Source organism: Macrosteles quadrilineatus, unplaced genomic scaffold (genome assembly GCF_028750875.1).
Source record: "Macrosteles quadrilineatus isolate MER2022 unplaced genomic scaffold, UCM_ALF_1.0 Scaffold_3__2_contigs__length_128488019, whole genome shotgun sequence".
NCBI lineage: Eukaryota > Metazoa > Arthropoda > Insecta > Hemiptera > Cicadellidae > Macrosteles > Macrosteles quadrilineatus.
In genome coordinates, this window is record NW_026542596.1 from 27,664,964 (window position 1) to 27,682,160 (window position 17,197).

The following is a 17,197-nucleotide window of genomic DNA, read 5'->3' on the forward strand; positions in this document are numbered from 1 at the left end:
AAAACACGATACTAGCGGCACCGGATGGAACTATCAATAAAATTGTCTTCAACTGATTCATAAGGATGACAAATCTACCGCGGGAGTATGTTTAAGCTATGTTAGTATTAACCACAATACACTCTGTTTTCATTACCCTTCTACACATGGATTTAGTCCCACCATTGACTATTGGATGCTGAAGTTGTATAAATAGTCAATGGTCCCATCAACTGCAGCTTACCATCTGCTTAAGAGTTCTTTGAGGCTAGCGGACATCTTAGATCATTTCAAACAGCTGGTGAAGAGTTATATATCGTCCAAAAATATTTTTTCTAACACCAAAGTGATTATAATTTAAATATCTAGTAAACTGTATGAGATTACTCTATGGATTTTACGAGTTAGAGCGTGTAGGCTCCAAGGATACTTAATCTATAATCAGCTGGTGTCAGAAAAAATGCTTCAGCTAATTATCAAAAACTATTTATTTGTTTTGTGACAACAAATTCTTAGAATTTTAATTCTCCCTCGTGGACTAACCCTATTTAATTTTATAGTTAGCTAAATTTTAAATTACCGGCAGCCACTGCCCAATGTCACCAGTGTGGTGCCAGCCGAATTCATCAACGGTGGAAGCTGTCATATCCGGCTCCTTGAAGTATCCAAGAAAAACATTAGTTCCACGAACGCAAACTTCCCCTTGGTTGCCGCTGGCGTAGTACTCCATCTCCGGAACGTCCACCAGCTTCACTTGACAACAGGCTACAGGCGGTCCGACGTGTTCAGGTACGTGGTCCCCTGTTGTGAAATGCATGAACATTTTAAAAACTATTTTTACCCTTCTCAGATGGGGGACAGATATATCCGCTTCATTTTTCACATATCACAGATCACACTAACAATGTAATTTGTATGAGCTTGTTTTTTTATAAATCTTGATACAATTTACCTTATAATTTTCTATTTCAAATTAATTCTTGTTACGTAAATTACATAACTATTTTATTGATGATTTATACCCTGTTGTGATATTAAATATAGCAAAAGGTACAGTATACAATTTTTCTGGATATTTACAGACAGATAGCGTATCTGGACCAATTTTTAAATAACCAAGGAAAGCAACCGTCTTTAGTTCTCTAAATCGTCCACAAAATCAAATTTCATCATGCCCACTAGAGTGTTTATTTTTTTAAGATTTTATAATTTTTTCCACCTCCCTTTCAGTAATCGGTTTCAGCTTTAATTCTGGCTTTACCAAAATCAAGTAATAATGATTTTATGTATTTTCCCAGTGGCAAGAACTAGAATTTTGAATTAATTACCTTAAGCCTTTGGTCTTGCAGGATGAAGTCATAACTTCATCCTGCAAGACCAAAGGCTTATCAAGTAATAGTCATTAATAAAATCATCTTTCTCATCTGTCATCACATTTTGATTGTTACATTTTAAAATATAAATCTGTAACTATGTTGCTAAAATAACCAATAAAAATATTTGCAGTTTTGCCAGGGTCTGAAATTGTTTCAGAATTTTGTTTTAAAATTAAAATTGTTTAATGGTTTTTTATCTTTTTCCCAACTTCTAGAGTTGATTATACTCCAGACCGTTTTATGAATGTTTTGGGAGTATTCAATTATTTTTTGGAAACGTCTGTTTTTAGCCTTATTTCATTCCCTTTTATAAACAGTCTTTTCCTGGTTCTTACAACCATATTCCTCCTGTAATAAAGGCTGCAAAAACCTACATCAGCAGAATTTTATGTCATCTAATCATTCTTCATTTGTATCAGACATTTTTCCTAACATACTAAACCAGTCAAAAAATAACTCCTTACACAAAAAAATGATCCTGAAAATATATCCAATTATCCCCCATAGTCTACTTACAATTATCAGAGTTTTTGGGAAAATTTAATATTTTAGATGATAATCAGCATGGATTCCGGAATGGAAGATCAGTTGTGAGCGCAGCTGTTTCTTTTACTGAATCAGTCGACAAAGGAAATTATACAATTTGCATATTTACGGACCTTCTAAAGCATTTGATAGAGTAAAACATATACTATATACACTATATACAGTATAGTATATACACTAGAAAAACATAAATTATTGGAATATCTAAAAGTGCATTTGATTGGGTTTCTTCCTATTTTGACAAATAGGTCTCAATTCGTGGAAATTACCCTTTGAAAAATCATAATAGAACTATCAAATCATCACCAACTTATCAGCGCCAATTAAATTTGGTGTGCCACAAGGTTCAATTTTGGGACCTTTGCTTTTTTTGTGTTACCTCAAGGGCATGGAAGATACATTAACCTACAAGCAAAATTCTAAGTTACGCTGATGATTCTAATTTGATTGTATCATCTAACTCTCCAGAAGAAACCAACATTTTTACATACGTAGAATAAGAGAATTTCGGAAACTATTTCTACAATCATAACTTATTATTAACTTCACAAAAAACTAAATTTATAAATGTTAAAAAATACAGAACAAAATCACAAAAGAACCAACAACAACTTACAACTCAAATAACATTCAAAAGGAAAATCAAATCAACTTTCTGGGTTTAACAATAGATGAAACTTGAATTGGGATATACACACACAGAAAGTTTTAATCAAAATTAACTTCGGAATGTTCACATTATAAAAAATTTCTTTTTATTGTAATTTGAAAACCCTAAAAAGTATATATTTTATCTTCAAGAAGAACTGGTAATACTATTGGAATGAATATAAATTTGAAATAAAAACTTCATCAATATTTTAATAATTTTTAATTTCATGAAATTAAAAAATTCTTAAAATATTAGTGAAGTTTTTAATTTCAAATTTATAGTATATATTTTGCTCACATTCACTCTCATCTTTCATTTGGCTTAGCATTGTATGGGAATGGGTCAACAAAAAAATTAAATATGGATGGAATTCTGAAGCGGCAAAAAGAGGCTATCAGCATGCTCAAGCTTAAACGAGATGATTCGGTAATAGAACATTTTAAGAAATTACAAATTTTTACAGTTTATGAAACAGTATATTTATGAAACAATTCTTGTCACAAAAAAAAAGTTAATCAAAGGAAGTAATAAATTCATTGCATTCTTATAATTTCAGGAGGAGAAGGGAGTTTGTCCAGCCTTACAAGTTAAAATTGTTTTGAAAAAAATCCCTCATACGCTGGTAAAGTTTTTCTAAAATTTGTCCCTGAATTCATAAAAAAAGAAATAGACCCATCAAAATTCAAGAAATTCTAAAAGATTGTACAGTATAATAAATTTACCATTATATTCTTTTGATGAGTTTTCCACCTCCCAGAAATAGAAATAGTATTTTTATTTTAAGTATTTTGACACTATTCACTGTACCACCTATGTACATGAGTTATGATGAATAAAGACGATTGAATATGAATATCAATATTTAAATTTATTTTATATTTCTATACATTTTATTTATTTCAACGATATTATTCAAACCTTGTACTGTAAGAGTGACGGGTGCACAGCATTCTGTTTGTCCATATCCCTCCACTATCTGGAAATATAAAATACATGTAAGGACTTAAATATAATATGTGTCATGAAGTACATGCATTTTAACAAATGTCCTATTTGTTATACACTTTTTTTAATGTGTTACCTTTACATTTTAGGACGCCTAGTATTGTTTTACACATTATTTCAGGCTAAGTCTAGAGGGTGGCATTATCACATGGCATAGCTAACCACCATTGGTGATTGGCGGAATTTGAACCTGGCAACTCGGGCTCCGAAGCCTCACTCTACTATGAGACCAGCTTGCTCCTCATTTCAGTATACATCATTTCATATAGCATAAAAAACATCATGTTCATGATCATTTGTCAAAACCGCTATTTCAGAAACACTCATTTAGAAATCACTTGGTTGACAACTGTGATGATTAAGTCACAAAACTGCAGCGTATGAAACAAAGCCTGATTGACCTAATAAACTAAACCAGTTTAACATTACCTAATTAACCTACCAGACAGCCAAGTGCGCATCGGGCGAACGTAAGTACGTTTCCTGCCAGTGGGGCAGAGCCCACCACCATGAGTCTCAGTCGCCCCCCGGTCGGTTCTTGGATCTTCTTGAATATAAACTTGTCCCAAAAACTGTTGTTACGGATGATACCCCTGGGAAACAGGTATAGTTCTAAAACTTGAAAGTACAGTATTGTTTTGAATAGATACCATTTTAAAGGACTGTTAACTCTTTCAGGCGCAGTGTTACATTTATGTAACGGACTTTTTGACTTCTTTGCTGCACGGTGTTACATCTATGTAACGCGAGACATTTTATTTTCTGTAAACGAGACTACTAGCGCTATGCTGCTGGAAACTTCATATGTTAGTACTATGGACCTCTGCTAGGTGGCAGCACCATCCATTTGTTTACATTCTGACAAATAACTCCTAGAAAACAGCTGTTCCTGGTGAAAGACTCGTTCCCAAGATCCCGTCTTTATTTTTATGCAAATGAAAGATATGTTGTTATTGATTATATAATTCCTATGCTGTTTTGTAATGTACTGTTATAATAGCGTCCCTTGTAATAGTTTAGAGTCATAAAATCAGTAAACTAGAATGTATTTTGAGTGTTCAAAGTGTGTTACTCAAATGTAACACCATGCAGCTCAGCGTTCCAAAAATATCTATCTATAAATAATAAATTAACTATAAAATCTTCCAGAAACTTAATTTTAATTGCGTTTATGCATTTTTATAAATAATATGACATTATAAATAGGTTTTTTCATATTTTTGGCTCGATATTGATAGTTTTTCTTGTGTCATTACAATTTAGGATAAGGTTTGGGCATATTGGAACATTTTTTTATTGAAACCCGCCTTTAAATTTATGTTTATATTACTTAAATATAAATTGGCCTTTATATTACTTTGTTTTGGCTAAGTAACTTTTACATTTTATAATTTTTTTTTAAATTTATCAGTGTGTGAATTTTCTTTTACTACATTTATTCAGGTCTCCATATGATGTTGTAATGCTTTATATTGTATATGTGTAAAATATATACTTTCTTATATTGTAATTTGCATTTATATTTATGATATCCCCAAAGAAACCCCTCTAACTTGATTTTTAATACTTTGGGGATTCAATAAAATATGTTCCATATGCTGCACGGTGTTACATATGTGTAACTCCCTTTTATCACTAAGTGATAACAACAAAAAAATTGTAATTTATTTTTTTTAGGACTTTATATAGTTCTAAACACAAATCATAAAGTATTAACAAACATTTCAACAAAAAATTTTCCGCGCCGGTTGGGGTCACCCAACACCAGTATTTTCCGCGCCGCAAAGAGTTAAAGTAGTGTAAAAAAGGCTATAACAACATAACATAAGAGGGAATTCACTTCGACAAATGACACCTTTAAACTGGATCCAATAGGTTTAAGCTATTCAAATTCATAATTTGATTATTTGAGTCGTGAACTGCTTAATAAATTTGAGAAATTGTTTACTAAAGGTATATATTTTGAAGCTACAGTAATTACTAGTGGTGCAGTAACTGCTTGTTGTAAGTAATAGTAACTAGTAACACTGCTGCAGTATTTGTGCCCATAATACTGCCCATACACTGGACTGGAACCCTTTAAGCACTACCACAGGGAGTAGTTTATCATTACAACATTCTAAGAAGTTGAGTGATACCTCTATGAAGGTTGATACAAAATTGACTTAGAACATTGTAGTGTAGTATTCCTAGATTCAAGATGAAGCACAATAATTGATTGAATGTAGGCTATTATAAAATATAAATTGTCTAAATAATAACTATAGTACGTGTTATACTATATTGCGCTAGTAAGCTAGAAATTTTGTTCAAGTTTCATCAAGCTGAAACGATAACTTGTTGTTTTATAAAGAAGGCTAATTAGAGTAGGTGTGGGTATTGGAGCTGGGGGTCAGTTTGATGTGTTGGTGGATTGGGTCCCATTAAGTCATCGGCAAAGTCCAAGGTCATTAACCTTGGATCCAGGAAAGTTGTTGAGGTTTATTCACATTATAGAAGAATGTAATTGTCTAAGGCAACAAGTAAATACCTCTCTATTTCACTTTTCTTGGCGCTGAGAGCCATGTTGAAGAGGAGTTTCTTGACAAAGGACGGCTGGACCTCAGCCATCGCCTTGTCGTAGATCCTATTAAGGAGACGAGGCACCGCTGGCATCACGGTCGGCCTCAGAGCCCTCATATCCTCAGACAAATTGCGGATGTCCCCAGAGTAGAAGCCCACGGCTCCACCAACCATGTACATGCCGTTCTGTTAAAATCACAAGATACAAAATGTTACAAAATGGTGTACAAGATGTTACAAACCTAACATCTTAATTACTTCTAGTGCCTGGCCGTATAAATGAATAAATTATCTACTGTGTGTAAAATTTTACTATTTATAGTGAAAGTAGACACTTCATTCTCATTTTGAAGATTTCATTAAACATGTATACACCTATAGCTATGAATACTGACCACAAAGTTTCAGAATTCATTAAAAAAATATTTATACACTAGCTGTTTTCCTGCTCTTTGCTCGAGTAGACTTGTGAATAAATAGTAGTAAATAAATTGATCAACTACTGTGAAACATATATAGCTGCTGTTAAAATTGGGAATACAGTAATAGCCAAGCAGAGTGACTACAAAGTTTCAGTTTGGTTTCTTTTTGATTCTAACATAGTCTATAGATTTACTGACACTGTTTTAATTAATTTTGGAAATAGCCACATTGTCTCCTTATATCCCTGAGTGTCCAGTAACCCAACAGAGGGGTGAACATTTTTAGGGAACATACTGCTGTAAGGCAGTCCCAGACCACCTTAGACTTGAACTCCCAGGAGTGCCTTGAGCGATGCTTGGCTGTCTGTGAAAATGGAAATGTTTATGTCCCTGAAGCCCAGCCACAGGCTCTCCCTGGAACACTGCATTATTGCAGTTATCTCTGCCTGGAATACAGTCGGGTGTGTTCCCATAGGAAGATATAAGTCCACCCCATTCTGCACTCCATGAATTCCAGCCCCTGTCCCACTTCTTACCTTTGAACCATCAGCTGAGTGGTTATAATCCTAAGCGGGGTTGATTATGGTTTTACTTTACAACCTCCACTTTCCCAATCGATCCGTACTTACCTCACAACAGCGTTCCAGCATGTGTGCAAGAGGTAGGAAAGAGATCATGACATCGTCAACAGTAGGTTTGTGGTCTCCGAGTTGTAGGATGACCGCGCAGACGCCCGCCACTACGTTTTGATGGGTGAGCATGACTCCCTTGGGGTTACCTGTTGTACCAGACGTGTAACAGATAGTACAAAGGTCTTTTGGCTGAGGAGGCTGCAGACAAACAGGAACAGTTGATGAGTAATGAGCATCAGGATGGTAATATATCAGGCATCATATCAAAGTGTCGCAGGGGTGTATAAGGTTCTACCTGCGAGTAAATCACATTTGTCACACCTTGCTCAATGTGACAGTAAAATGTAGAAATTAAACTAATAATTTTAAAACGTTAATAATTAGGTATCTAAAATAAAGCAAGATATTGTATTCTATGTCATAATAAGGGGGACAATATAGTTAACTTGTTATCTAGGAATACTGTATACCTAAGTTATCGTAGGACAAACAGTTGCGTGTTTGTCCCATGTTAATCAGCTCACTTCAATTGTTGAAACTAACTGCATATATCTCCAACTCCAACAATCCATGGATCTCACAAGCCGTCCAACTCAAAGTGTAGGCCAATTTCCATGGAACATTTTTTTTCTTAGATATCAAAGTCATTTAATTTTCAAATCATTCATTATGTTTCCACTTTAAGTGGTTTATTCAGTGAGACGTGACTAACAGGATATACTTGGCCTTGGCCAGCTATGTCCTATTCTTCCCCTCCAGCCAAGTAACCTGCCTCAACTTATCCTGAGACAGGGTTTATAGTAAACAAGTTTGAATTTAGTCATTGTGAAATTGATAAAGGTTGATAGAATGTTTACTTTTTTATTCAAACAATTAATTACATTCGTTAGGTTTTAAATATTATTTGTTTTTTTTAATTGTATTTTTAGATGAAGAAGCTGCTTGGACGCAAGACTATAGACACTTTGTATGTGGAAGGTTTTTTTTTTAAACCAGATCACATAGGAACTCTGGAAAATTTTATTGTGATATTCTTTTATCCTTTGTCGACAAAAAAACTAAATATTTCAACATTTTTACAGTGAAAGAAAGTTTGAACAGTAAGAAAGGTTCAACTAATCGGTACCGAAGATGCCTCAAACTCATTCACAATTTTACCTTTATATCAAAAAACCATTTAATACAAAATACAACAATGTCTTACAACTTCTGGATGGTTCTTGATGGCACCATTCTTCTCAACATCGTCAAACCTAACAATGTCAATTCCTCGGTTCTTTGCTCTTTGATTGGTCGCCAGCCTGGTCTCGTGGATTACTATCAACTTCCTTAAACACCGAGGCGCTCTATCCAGCAATAAGTTGCACTTTGCATCATTTTCACAAACAACCACTGAAATCTCAGCTGAAACAGGGAAAACTAGATTACATCCATTGAATCAAACCAAAATTAGGATTTTTGATATAATACCATGTAGTGGCTGAGTTAAATTAAAAAAAGACCATAGCAATGTATGACTGCCTTGATAGTTTGGATAGTAGTGTATATAGTTTGGATAACATGAGATTATTTGATTGAAAACTTTGAGATAAAAATTCTGTTTTCTTACATCATCATGGTGATTGTAAGTATATGGTATATGGTATATGGATGATCATCAAACATCCTACTAAAAAGGTAGTTATGTTTTTTAACGTTTAATTTTGTGAAAATTCCCTACTATACCGAGAAATTATTCTAAAAAATTAGCAGATAATTTTTTTGCACAGTGCAGCCCAACAATTTTTTTTTTTTTTTAAGTGGAATGGTTTACTTGCTAATGATCTGAATAGTTATTACATTGACCCTTTGACTGTAATAGTCAATGATTGAATCTAAAAATATTAATCAATCAAAATTAATGTCACTTACCTTGGTTGATGATGAAGGCACATGCGTCGGGTCCGAGTGTGTCGTAGAGGGGAACTATCACCATGGAGTAACAATACGCTCCTTGCTCCACTAGCACCCACTCCGGGCAGTTCTGACTGCAAGCATCAACTATCAATCAATCAACCAATCATTGATGAGTATTGAATTCATATCCTCCACTACAAACATGAGTTAATATTTTGAACTATTGCATATCAACATTCATTTACCAGACATTATAAGAGACGAAACCTTTACCAAATATTAAAAGAAATCAATGAAAAATCAAGATTGCATGTGACTTGCTGGAATCTAGGTTAGCTGGAACTACTCCAATGGTGTGTTCACTCATAGCATCATTCTGATTTGCTTTTCTCTGGTTAATGGCTGATACTAATGCTGTTATATATTGGAAGTATGCAATATATTGGAGTGACTGGTTCTGTCCAGACAATCTAGTAAAAATCAGTCTCCAGATATTACAAACATCTGTCGTATGATTTGACTCCACTAATCATAATCCGACTGGGATATTTAGTTTGTGTTAAGTTTGAAGTCTTTGATTTTTCTGTTTCTATTGAGATAACTTATTCTAAGTTGAAAAGTTGGTGGTCTCTAATGAACCATCTAATATTGATTTTAAACAAGTATCCCCTAGGTTTTTCGGCACTTTGGTATCATACGGAGATTACATATTTTAGTTGGGTTATCATAAATATGTTTGCAGGAATTTCCTCGTTTCGTTATGAATCGAACGATACCAGATGAGTCATACTTGCTATTTATGATAACCCAACACATAACAGCCGCAGCGCGCTGTAAAATATGTGGCTGTATAATACCAAAGTACCTGTTTTACATTATTGTACCACCTAAAATCTGATATAAAAAAGTGTCAATTTCTTCAGTAACCTGATGTGTTTAGATGTTCACCGATGATAACAGTTCAGACACCTGTATTGGCTCAGTGCTGGGTAGCTAAGTGGTTAGAGTAGAATAATACTGCTCGGATGGCAAATTAAAAGATCACCAGTTTGATTCTGAGAAAATGCATGTAGTCTTTTGATATTTCAAAAATTAGCTCAGAAGTACTCGATCATTGGGATTTCAATAAACAGTCTGTTTTAAGAAACAACTGATCTTAGTCATTAACGAATATACACAGAATTTCTCACTCCATTCTCCAATCTTCATTAATGCCAAGCTTAAAATATACACCAAGGTGTGCCACAGTCATAAAAGCAATGAACAATGAAGGTGTGTTCCACTCTTACCTGTATATCCCAATGTATGTTGAAGCGGATGGTGCGAGACCAAGTGACACGAGTCCCGAGCCGAAGTTGCGGGCTCGCAGTAACGTCTCGTTGTAATGCAGCCATTGGTACGGCTTTGATGGTCCTTCGTGCCACCCTAGGCATTTGCCGTTATCTGCAATAAACAGATTGTCAATAAAAATATTTAAAACCATCATCAGATTAGGTAAATCTAAGACAATTTGTTTTGATTACCTTTTAACTGTCATTGCATAAATACATTAAAAGTTTTATAAAAACTGTCAAATAGTCTTGCATTTGTCTTACCAAACAGTTTGAACCGTGGAAAATTCATTTTCAATCAAAAATAGAATCCACATAAAAGTGCACAATTTATTGTCGGGGACAAATTAAATTGGTTGTTTTTTTTTCACAAAAACAAGGTATTTTTAGGCACTGTATTCTAAATCTGCCTTATAAACTAACTTATTCTATAGTCTATAGACTCCAACACTATAGAACTGAATGATTGTTTATTAATAGTATTCAATTAATTACTTTATTTGTTAGCATACAAGATTTCATTACAAAATGATCTTTTATTTACAGTATTATAGCCTATCAGTTTAAATACTGATGAATTAGCTCACACTTTGTATTTTAAATTTTAAAGTTGAACTACAAAACCAGAAGAAAAAGAGGGTGGGTTAATTTTAGCAGGTATCTTTTGGCATGTGAGACGGTAGAAGAAAAATATAAGATTGAGGTGGAGGTGGGGAGTTGCAGACGACTGGCAACAGTTGGCAATAATCACGATTGCCAACCGTATAAACTTGGGCCTAATTAGATCGTTACTTCAGTTATTGTAGGCGTATCTGTGGAACAGACCAGCTGTTGAAATCAACAGACATCAAATTTGAACACTCCTCTTCAAATGTATGTGAAAGAATGGGACTAATTTAATCGAAAGCATATAGAACAAGTCATAGAATTTGTCAATATACACCAAAGATCAACTCATCAAATGTTAAAATCTGCAAGGGATGCTTGCTTAGAAACTCAATTGTAAATAAAATTAACTCAGAACCCTTTTAAAATCGATCAACCAGTTCTTGACTTCTTGGAATTGTAAAGCAGGAATGAAAATCTAATGGAAACTAGGTTACCCTAATGATGCCTTTCTTCTCATAGACAACTTAAGTTTACATCATTTAATTTGGTAAAGAGCACTTAGATTCATTAAACAATTAAAAATTGTTTGTACTGTATTTGATTTTTAAGTGTTTACATAGCATTGCAATATTTAAAGTAAAATCAATTAAAATAACCGCAATACATGGTCAGTGAAGGGAAAGTAATTTCCACTTCATAATTAATTCTATTTCAGGAGAGAAGTGGCCTGGTTATGGATTTATTGATGAATGGTTCTCCTTTGAAGTGAGTGATGGCAGAAATTGACCTACTTTATAAAATGTGATTGATAAAAGTAAGGATTAAACCTTTTGAAGCTATCTGAACCTTGGCCAACTACTAACTGCTACGGTGCATATATAATGTGACAGATATGGTATGGTATAGTATAGTATACAACATGAAAATAGTTCAAATAGATCCTTAACACATTAAATAATCCAAATAAAATCAGAGTTGTTTTAACGATCTTTGCATTAATTACAAAAATATTGGATATTTTATAATAACAACAATTCCACCAATTAATTATTATCCTTTTATCGATTCCATAGAAATATGGGTAGAAATATTTTGTTAAAACACAGGTGTTAAAGATACAATAGTATCAATAAGTTTCAGTATATTTATTGAACAACCACCACTTGTCATGGTGGAAGGAAAAAAACATAGGTGTGCTATTCCCGTCATATTCTGACGCCACTCGGATTGAAAACAAAAGATCACCTGATTGTAACTGTCAAATTAGTATGTATTTGTTTTGATTTGATTGTTATTGTTTTTTTATAACAACACACATTATAAAAACAATAACAACCAAATCAAAACAAATACATATACTAATTTGACAGTTACAATCAGGTGATCTTTTGTTTGCAATCCGAGTGACGTCAGAATATGACGGGAATAGCACACTTATGTTTTTCCCTTTCCTTCCACCATGACCACTTGTAATACTTATTATTAACACATTCACACTACCAAGTGTCAGTAGACAATACATACAGATGACTTAGATGGCTGGTATTGGACCTGTTCAAGTTTCCATGAGTGGTATTTAAATACCACGAATACTTGAACAGAACCAGCATGGATCATAAACATAAAAAATTACGTTGCTGGCCCAAATCTTAAACTAATTGAGCGGAGCGAGCGAAGCGAGCGAAGCTCTTATACGTCGACTCTTATACATTTCGTAATACGCAAACTCCTCCTAGACGGCTGAATCAATCGTTTTCAAATTTTGCATGGTGATAAAGACCATATCGGTGAGTGCCAACATCTATATGGCGTTAAAAAAGTCTCTCAGGAATCCGCCCCACTGGGTCTCAAAGTTTCAATGTAATCCTTATGGAAGCAGTATTTGACACATAAACAAAGACATATGATCAGCTGTTGACTTTTGAATGCAGTAGATAAAGAAAAAGCTGATAGCATTATTCCACAGATATTAGAACAGAAACGGTATGTATCATAAATATAATCAAATGACGACACTAGCTTGAGATCCGTGACGTAGGAAGTGGTTAAGGAAGTAGTAAAGGTGAGCAGTCTGGAGTGTGGAAACTGTTTATGACGATTAGATTTAGGTATCTGCATTCCAAAAATTCTATGGGAAGGGAGGAAAACGGGTCCGCGACGTTGGAGGTGGTGAAGGAAGTAGTCAAGGCGAGCTGTCCGGAGTGTGGGAACTGTTTATGACGATTAGATTAAGGTATCTGCAATCCTAAAATGCTATTGGAAGGGAAGGAAACAGGTCCGCGACGTAGAAAGTGGTGAAGGTAGTAGTAAAGGCAAGCAGTCCGGACTGTGGGAACTGTTTGTGACAATTAGATTAAAGTATTTGCAATCCTATGATGCTATGGGAAGGGAGGGAAACAGGCCCATGACGTAGGAAGTGGTGAAGGAAGTAGTCAAGGCGAGCTGTTCGGGGTATGGGATCTGTTTATGACCTTTAGATTAAGGTATTTGCAATCCTATGATGCTATGAGAAGGGAGGGAAACAGGACCGTGACGTAGGAAGTGGTGAAGGAAGTAGTAATGGCAAGCAGTCAGGACTGTGGGAACTTGTTATGGCAATTAGATTAAGTTATCTGCATTCCTAAAATTCTATGGGAAGGGAGGAAAACTGGTCCGCGATGTAGGAAGTGGTGAAGGAAGTTGTCAAGGTGAGCTGTTCGGGGTATGGGATCTGTTTATGACCATTAGATTAAGGTATTTGCAATCCTATGATGCTATGGGAAGGGAGGGAAACAGGTCCGCGACGTAGGAAGTGGTGAAGGAAGTTGTCAAGGCGAGCTGTCCGGAGTGTGGAAACTGTGTATGACGATTAGATTAAGGTATCTACAATCCTAAAATGCTATGGTAAGGGAGGAAAACAGGTCCGCGATGTAGGAAGTGGTGAAAGAATTAGTCAAGGCGAGCTGTCCGGAGTGTGGAAACTGTTTATGACAATTGGATTAAGTTATCTGCATTCCTAAAATTCTATGAGAAGGGAGGAAAACGGATCCGCGATGTAGGAAGTGGTGAAGGAAGTAGTCAAGGCGAGCTGTCCGGAGTTTGGGAACTGTTTATGACGATTAGATTAAGGTATCTGCAATTCTAAAAATGCTATTGGAAGGGAAGGAAACAGGTCCGCGACGTAGGAAGTGGTGAAGGAAGTAGTCAAGGCGAGCTGTCCGGAGTGTGGGAACTGTTTATGACGATTAGATTAAGGTATCTACTATCCTAAAATGCTATGGGAAGGAAGGAAACAGGTCCGCGACGTTGGAAGTTGTGAAGGAAGTAGTAAAGGCGAGCTGTCCGGAGTGTGGGAACTGTTTATGACGATTAGATTAAGGTATCTGCAATTCTAAAATGCTTTTTGAAGGGAAGGAAACAGGTCCGAGAGGTAGGAAGTGATGAAGGAAGTAGTCAATGCGAGCTGTCCAGAGTGTGGGAACTGTTTATGACGATTAGATTAAGGTATCTACAATCTTAAAATTCCATCAGAAGAGAGGGAAACAGGTCCGCGACGTAAGAAGTGGTGAAGGAAGTAGTAAAGGGTAGCAGTGCAGAGTGTGGGGAATGTTTGTGGTACTGTAATTTGATTAACGTATCTAAAATACTAAAATGCTATGGAAAGTGATGAAAACTGTTTTACGATGTAGGAAGTGAATTAGGAAGCAGTAAAGTATTAGCATAGTGTGAGAACCGTCTGTGGCAGTTAGATTAATGTATCTTTTATCCTAAAATGCTATGAGAAGGGAAGGAAACAGGCCCCACGACGTAAGAAGTGGTAAAGGAAGTAGTAAACGCTGGCAGTGCAGAGTGGGGGAACTGTTTGGGCAGTTAGATAAATCTAACTTATACTTAAATGCTATGAGAAGGGAAGGAAACAGGTCTATGACGTAGTTAATGGTGAAGGAAGTAGTAAGGCTTGCAGTGCAGAGTGTGGGAACTGTCTTTGGCAATTACATTAATGTATTTGCAATCCTAAAATGCTACGGGAAGAGAGGGAAACAGGCCCACGACGTAGGGGGTGGTGAAGGAAGTAGAAAAGGTGATCAGTGTTGAGTGTGGGAATGGATTACACTATCTGCAATGCTAAAATGCTATGGGAAGAGACTGTAGACTTTAGGTTAAAATGATTACGAAGCAAGCATCGATAGATATTTCGATACATGCAATCGTTTACAATAGAAATTTACAACTGAGTTGACAACAGCTGATTTTTACTCCATAGAGGCTAAAAACGATTGTTACTCCCTAAAGAGTAAAAATGCTACTTTGGACCCGCAACGCATGACAAAAACAATATACTATGAACGCTTGATGACTCCGCTCAATTTTGTGGATTCCTCTGCGAACGCCACCTAGTAGCATTAACATATGATTTTGACAATTCTATTAAAGCAATGTTAAATTATATTTATTTTCAGGCCAGTTACAACATTTGTTTATGTTTACGATCCATACCAGTTGTGATCAAATGTTAAATACCTTGTCACAGCAAAGAATAGACTTCAAGAATTACTTATTTTATCCTAGCTTATCATTACAAATAAAATTTTACTTCAATGCAAGACAAAATAAAATACCCCTGCCGCAGCAAACCTGCAGACTTAGTGAATTTCCATTTGCCTGATTGGATTTACACTAACATGTCTCCTTAAAAATATCACATTTATTCCCTATTTAAACAGAACTAGGCGAACCTGTGCAAATTCACACGAATAATAAATTAGGATATTATAGCAACGTCGTTAGAAGTTGCGTCGTTGTATATACGTTGGCCTTGAGCTCGATCGTTGACTATATGCATTTTAAGTTTTTTTTGCTGTTCAGTAGGGGTATTATGCAGGACGGAGCTCATCATGTTGAAAACTTGCGCGTATGGATTAATATCAAGTTGAGTCAGTGCTGCAAGAGCCATTAGCTTTGTTTAGCATTCTTTCTTGAACAGCGGTTTCGACGTCCGTAGGTATAAATTTGGGCATATGTGGGATGCTCCCCTTCTGACGGTTGAAAGGTGACAATTGGGTGATAAACTGTGTGTTGCACCTTATACATGAAAGGCCCTCCACCGTTATGTTCTTCAATTTTAGCTTGAGTGCTGACCATTTGCGAGCGCAGAGTTGTACGATCTAATGTTCTCTTTGTAGTTTCTACTCAAATGATTTGCTCCATTAAGTAGGCTCTTAATATAATAGATTTCTTGGTATGGTGGTAGATTCACTTTTCCTTTATGGCAGCAGGATGAAAATCCTTTGCCTCGTCCTCTTTGTTCTTCTTTAAAATGTAGCGCACCACATTTCTGACATTTTAATGCCATCTCGCCAAGTGAATGCTGCTGAATTCTTGTTCTTGTCAGTGTAATTTTGTAAATACACGTTGCCACTAACTGTTCCAGCTCTTCGTCTGGGCTCCTACGTTTTGCATTGCTTGCCGTATGTTGACTCGCCGTGTCCGACCGGCAATATTTCTTTGTCGTCGGGTCCTTGGCATGTTAAAACGAAAATATAATGTAAAACTTTTCTCCCGCCGTGTCCTATAGGAAACATTTCTTTGCAGGGTTTCTAATTATTTTTAAAAACATGCAAACTGTTAACATTTCAAATCCAAACAAAACAGCTGGGATTTAACTTTTTTTAAACTAATGTATTGACATCTGTTTCAGAATATAATAACATTCAAATCAATCACAATGTCAGTTATCCTTATGGAAGGAACTTTGAGGGCAGCCCACATCCTTAAAAATATATATTTCGAAAATCTAAAGCCAGTTTGCACATCTACACACCTAGACGAACATTTTGGTATATAATATGTGGGGTTAAATCTTAAAATAAAAAAGCCTTATTGTTCACAAAGTTTCATGTCACGTATTAAATATATAGATAGATTAGTTTAACGAGTACTTAGGTTTGCTGCAACAGAGAGGGTAAAAAAGTTTTTTTTTTATGTAAAATGTTAAAAGGTACTGTAGTTTAGTAAGAAAATAACGTATTTTCCAATTTTGATCAAAATGTGTTCAAAAACAAGCAAACTACAACAGTTGACTTATTCTCCATAAAAATAACATGGAATTTTAAAATTGCAATTTTTTTGAATTTTCTCTGTAACAATTAGGCGCATAATAACGCTTCAATATATTAAATTATTTTTTTTTTTAAGCTCCACAAAATAG

General features: G+C 35.2%; 1 protein-coding gene across 4 annotated transcripts in view; it reads right to left on the bottom strand.

Annotated features, from left to right (window-relative positions):
* Window positions 1–17,197, bottom strand: part of LOC128988639 (long-chain-fatty-acid--CoA ligase 1) — a 100,414-nt gene that overhangs the window by 15,627 nt on the left and 67,590 nt on the right. For all 4 annotated transcript variants that reach the window (XM_054410116.1, XM_054410115.1, XM_054410117.1 and 1 more), the window contains 8 exons: window positions 10,360–10,513; window positions 9,086–9,201; window positions 8,379–8,578; window positions 7,172–7,372; window positions 6,089–6,306; window positions 4,001–4,151; window positions 3,472–3,529; window positions 560–780 (listed from right to left, as the gene is read on the bottom strand). In XM_054410116.1, coding sequence (XP_054266091.1) covers window positions 560–780; window positions 3,472–3,529; window positions 4,001–4,151; window positions 6,089–6,306; window positions 7,172–7,372; window positions 8,379–8,578; window positions 9,086–9,201; window positions 10,360–10,513 — 1,319 coding nt within the window. The remainder of the gene's footprint in view (window positions 1–559; window positions 781–3,471; window positions 3,530–4,000; window positions 4,152–6,088; window positions 6,307–7,171; window positions 7,373–8,378; window positions 8,579–9,085; window positions 9,202–10,359; window positions 10,514–17,197) is intronic.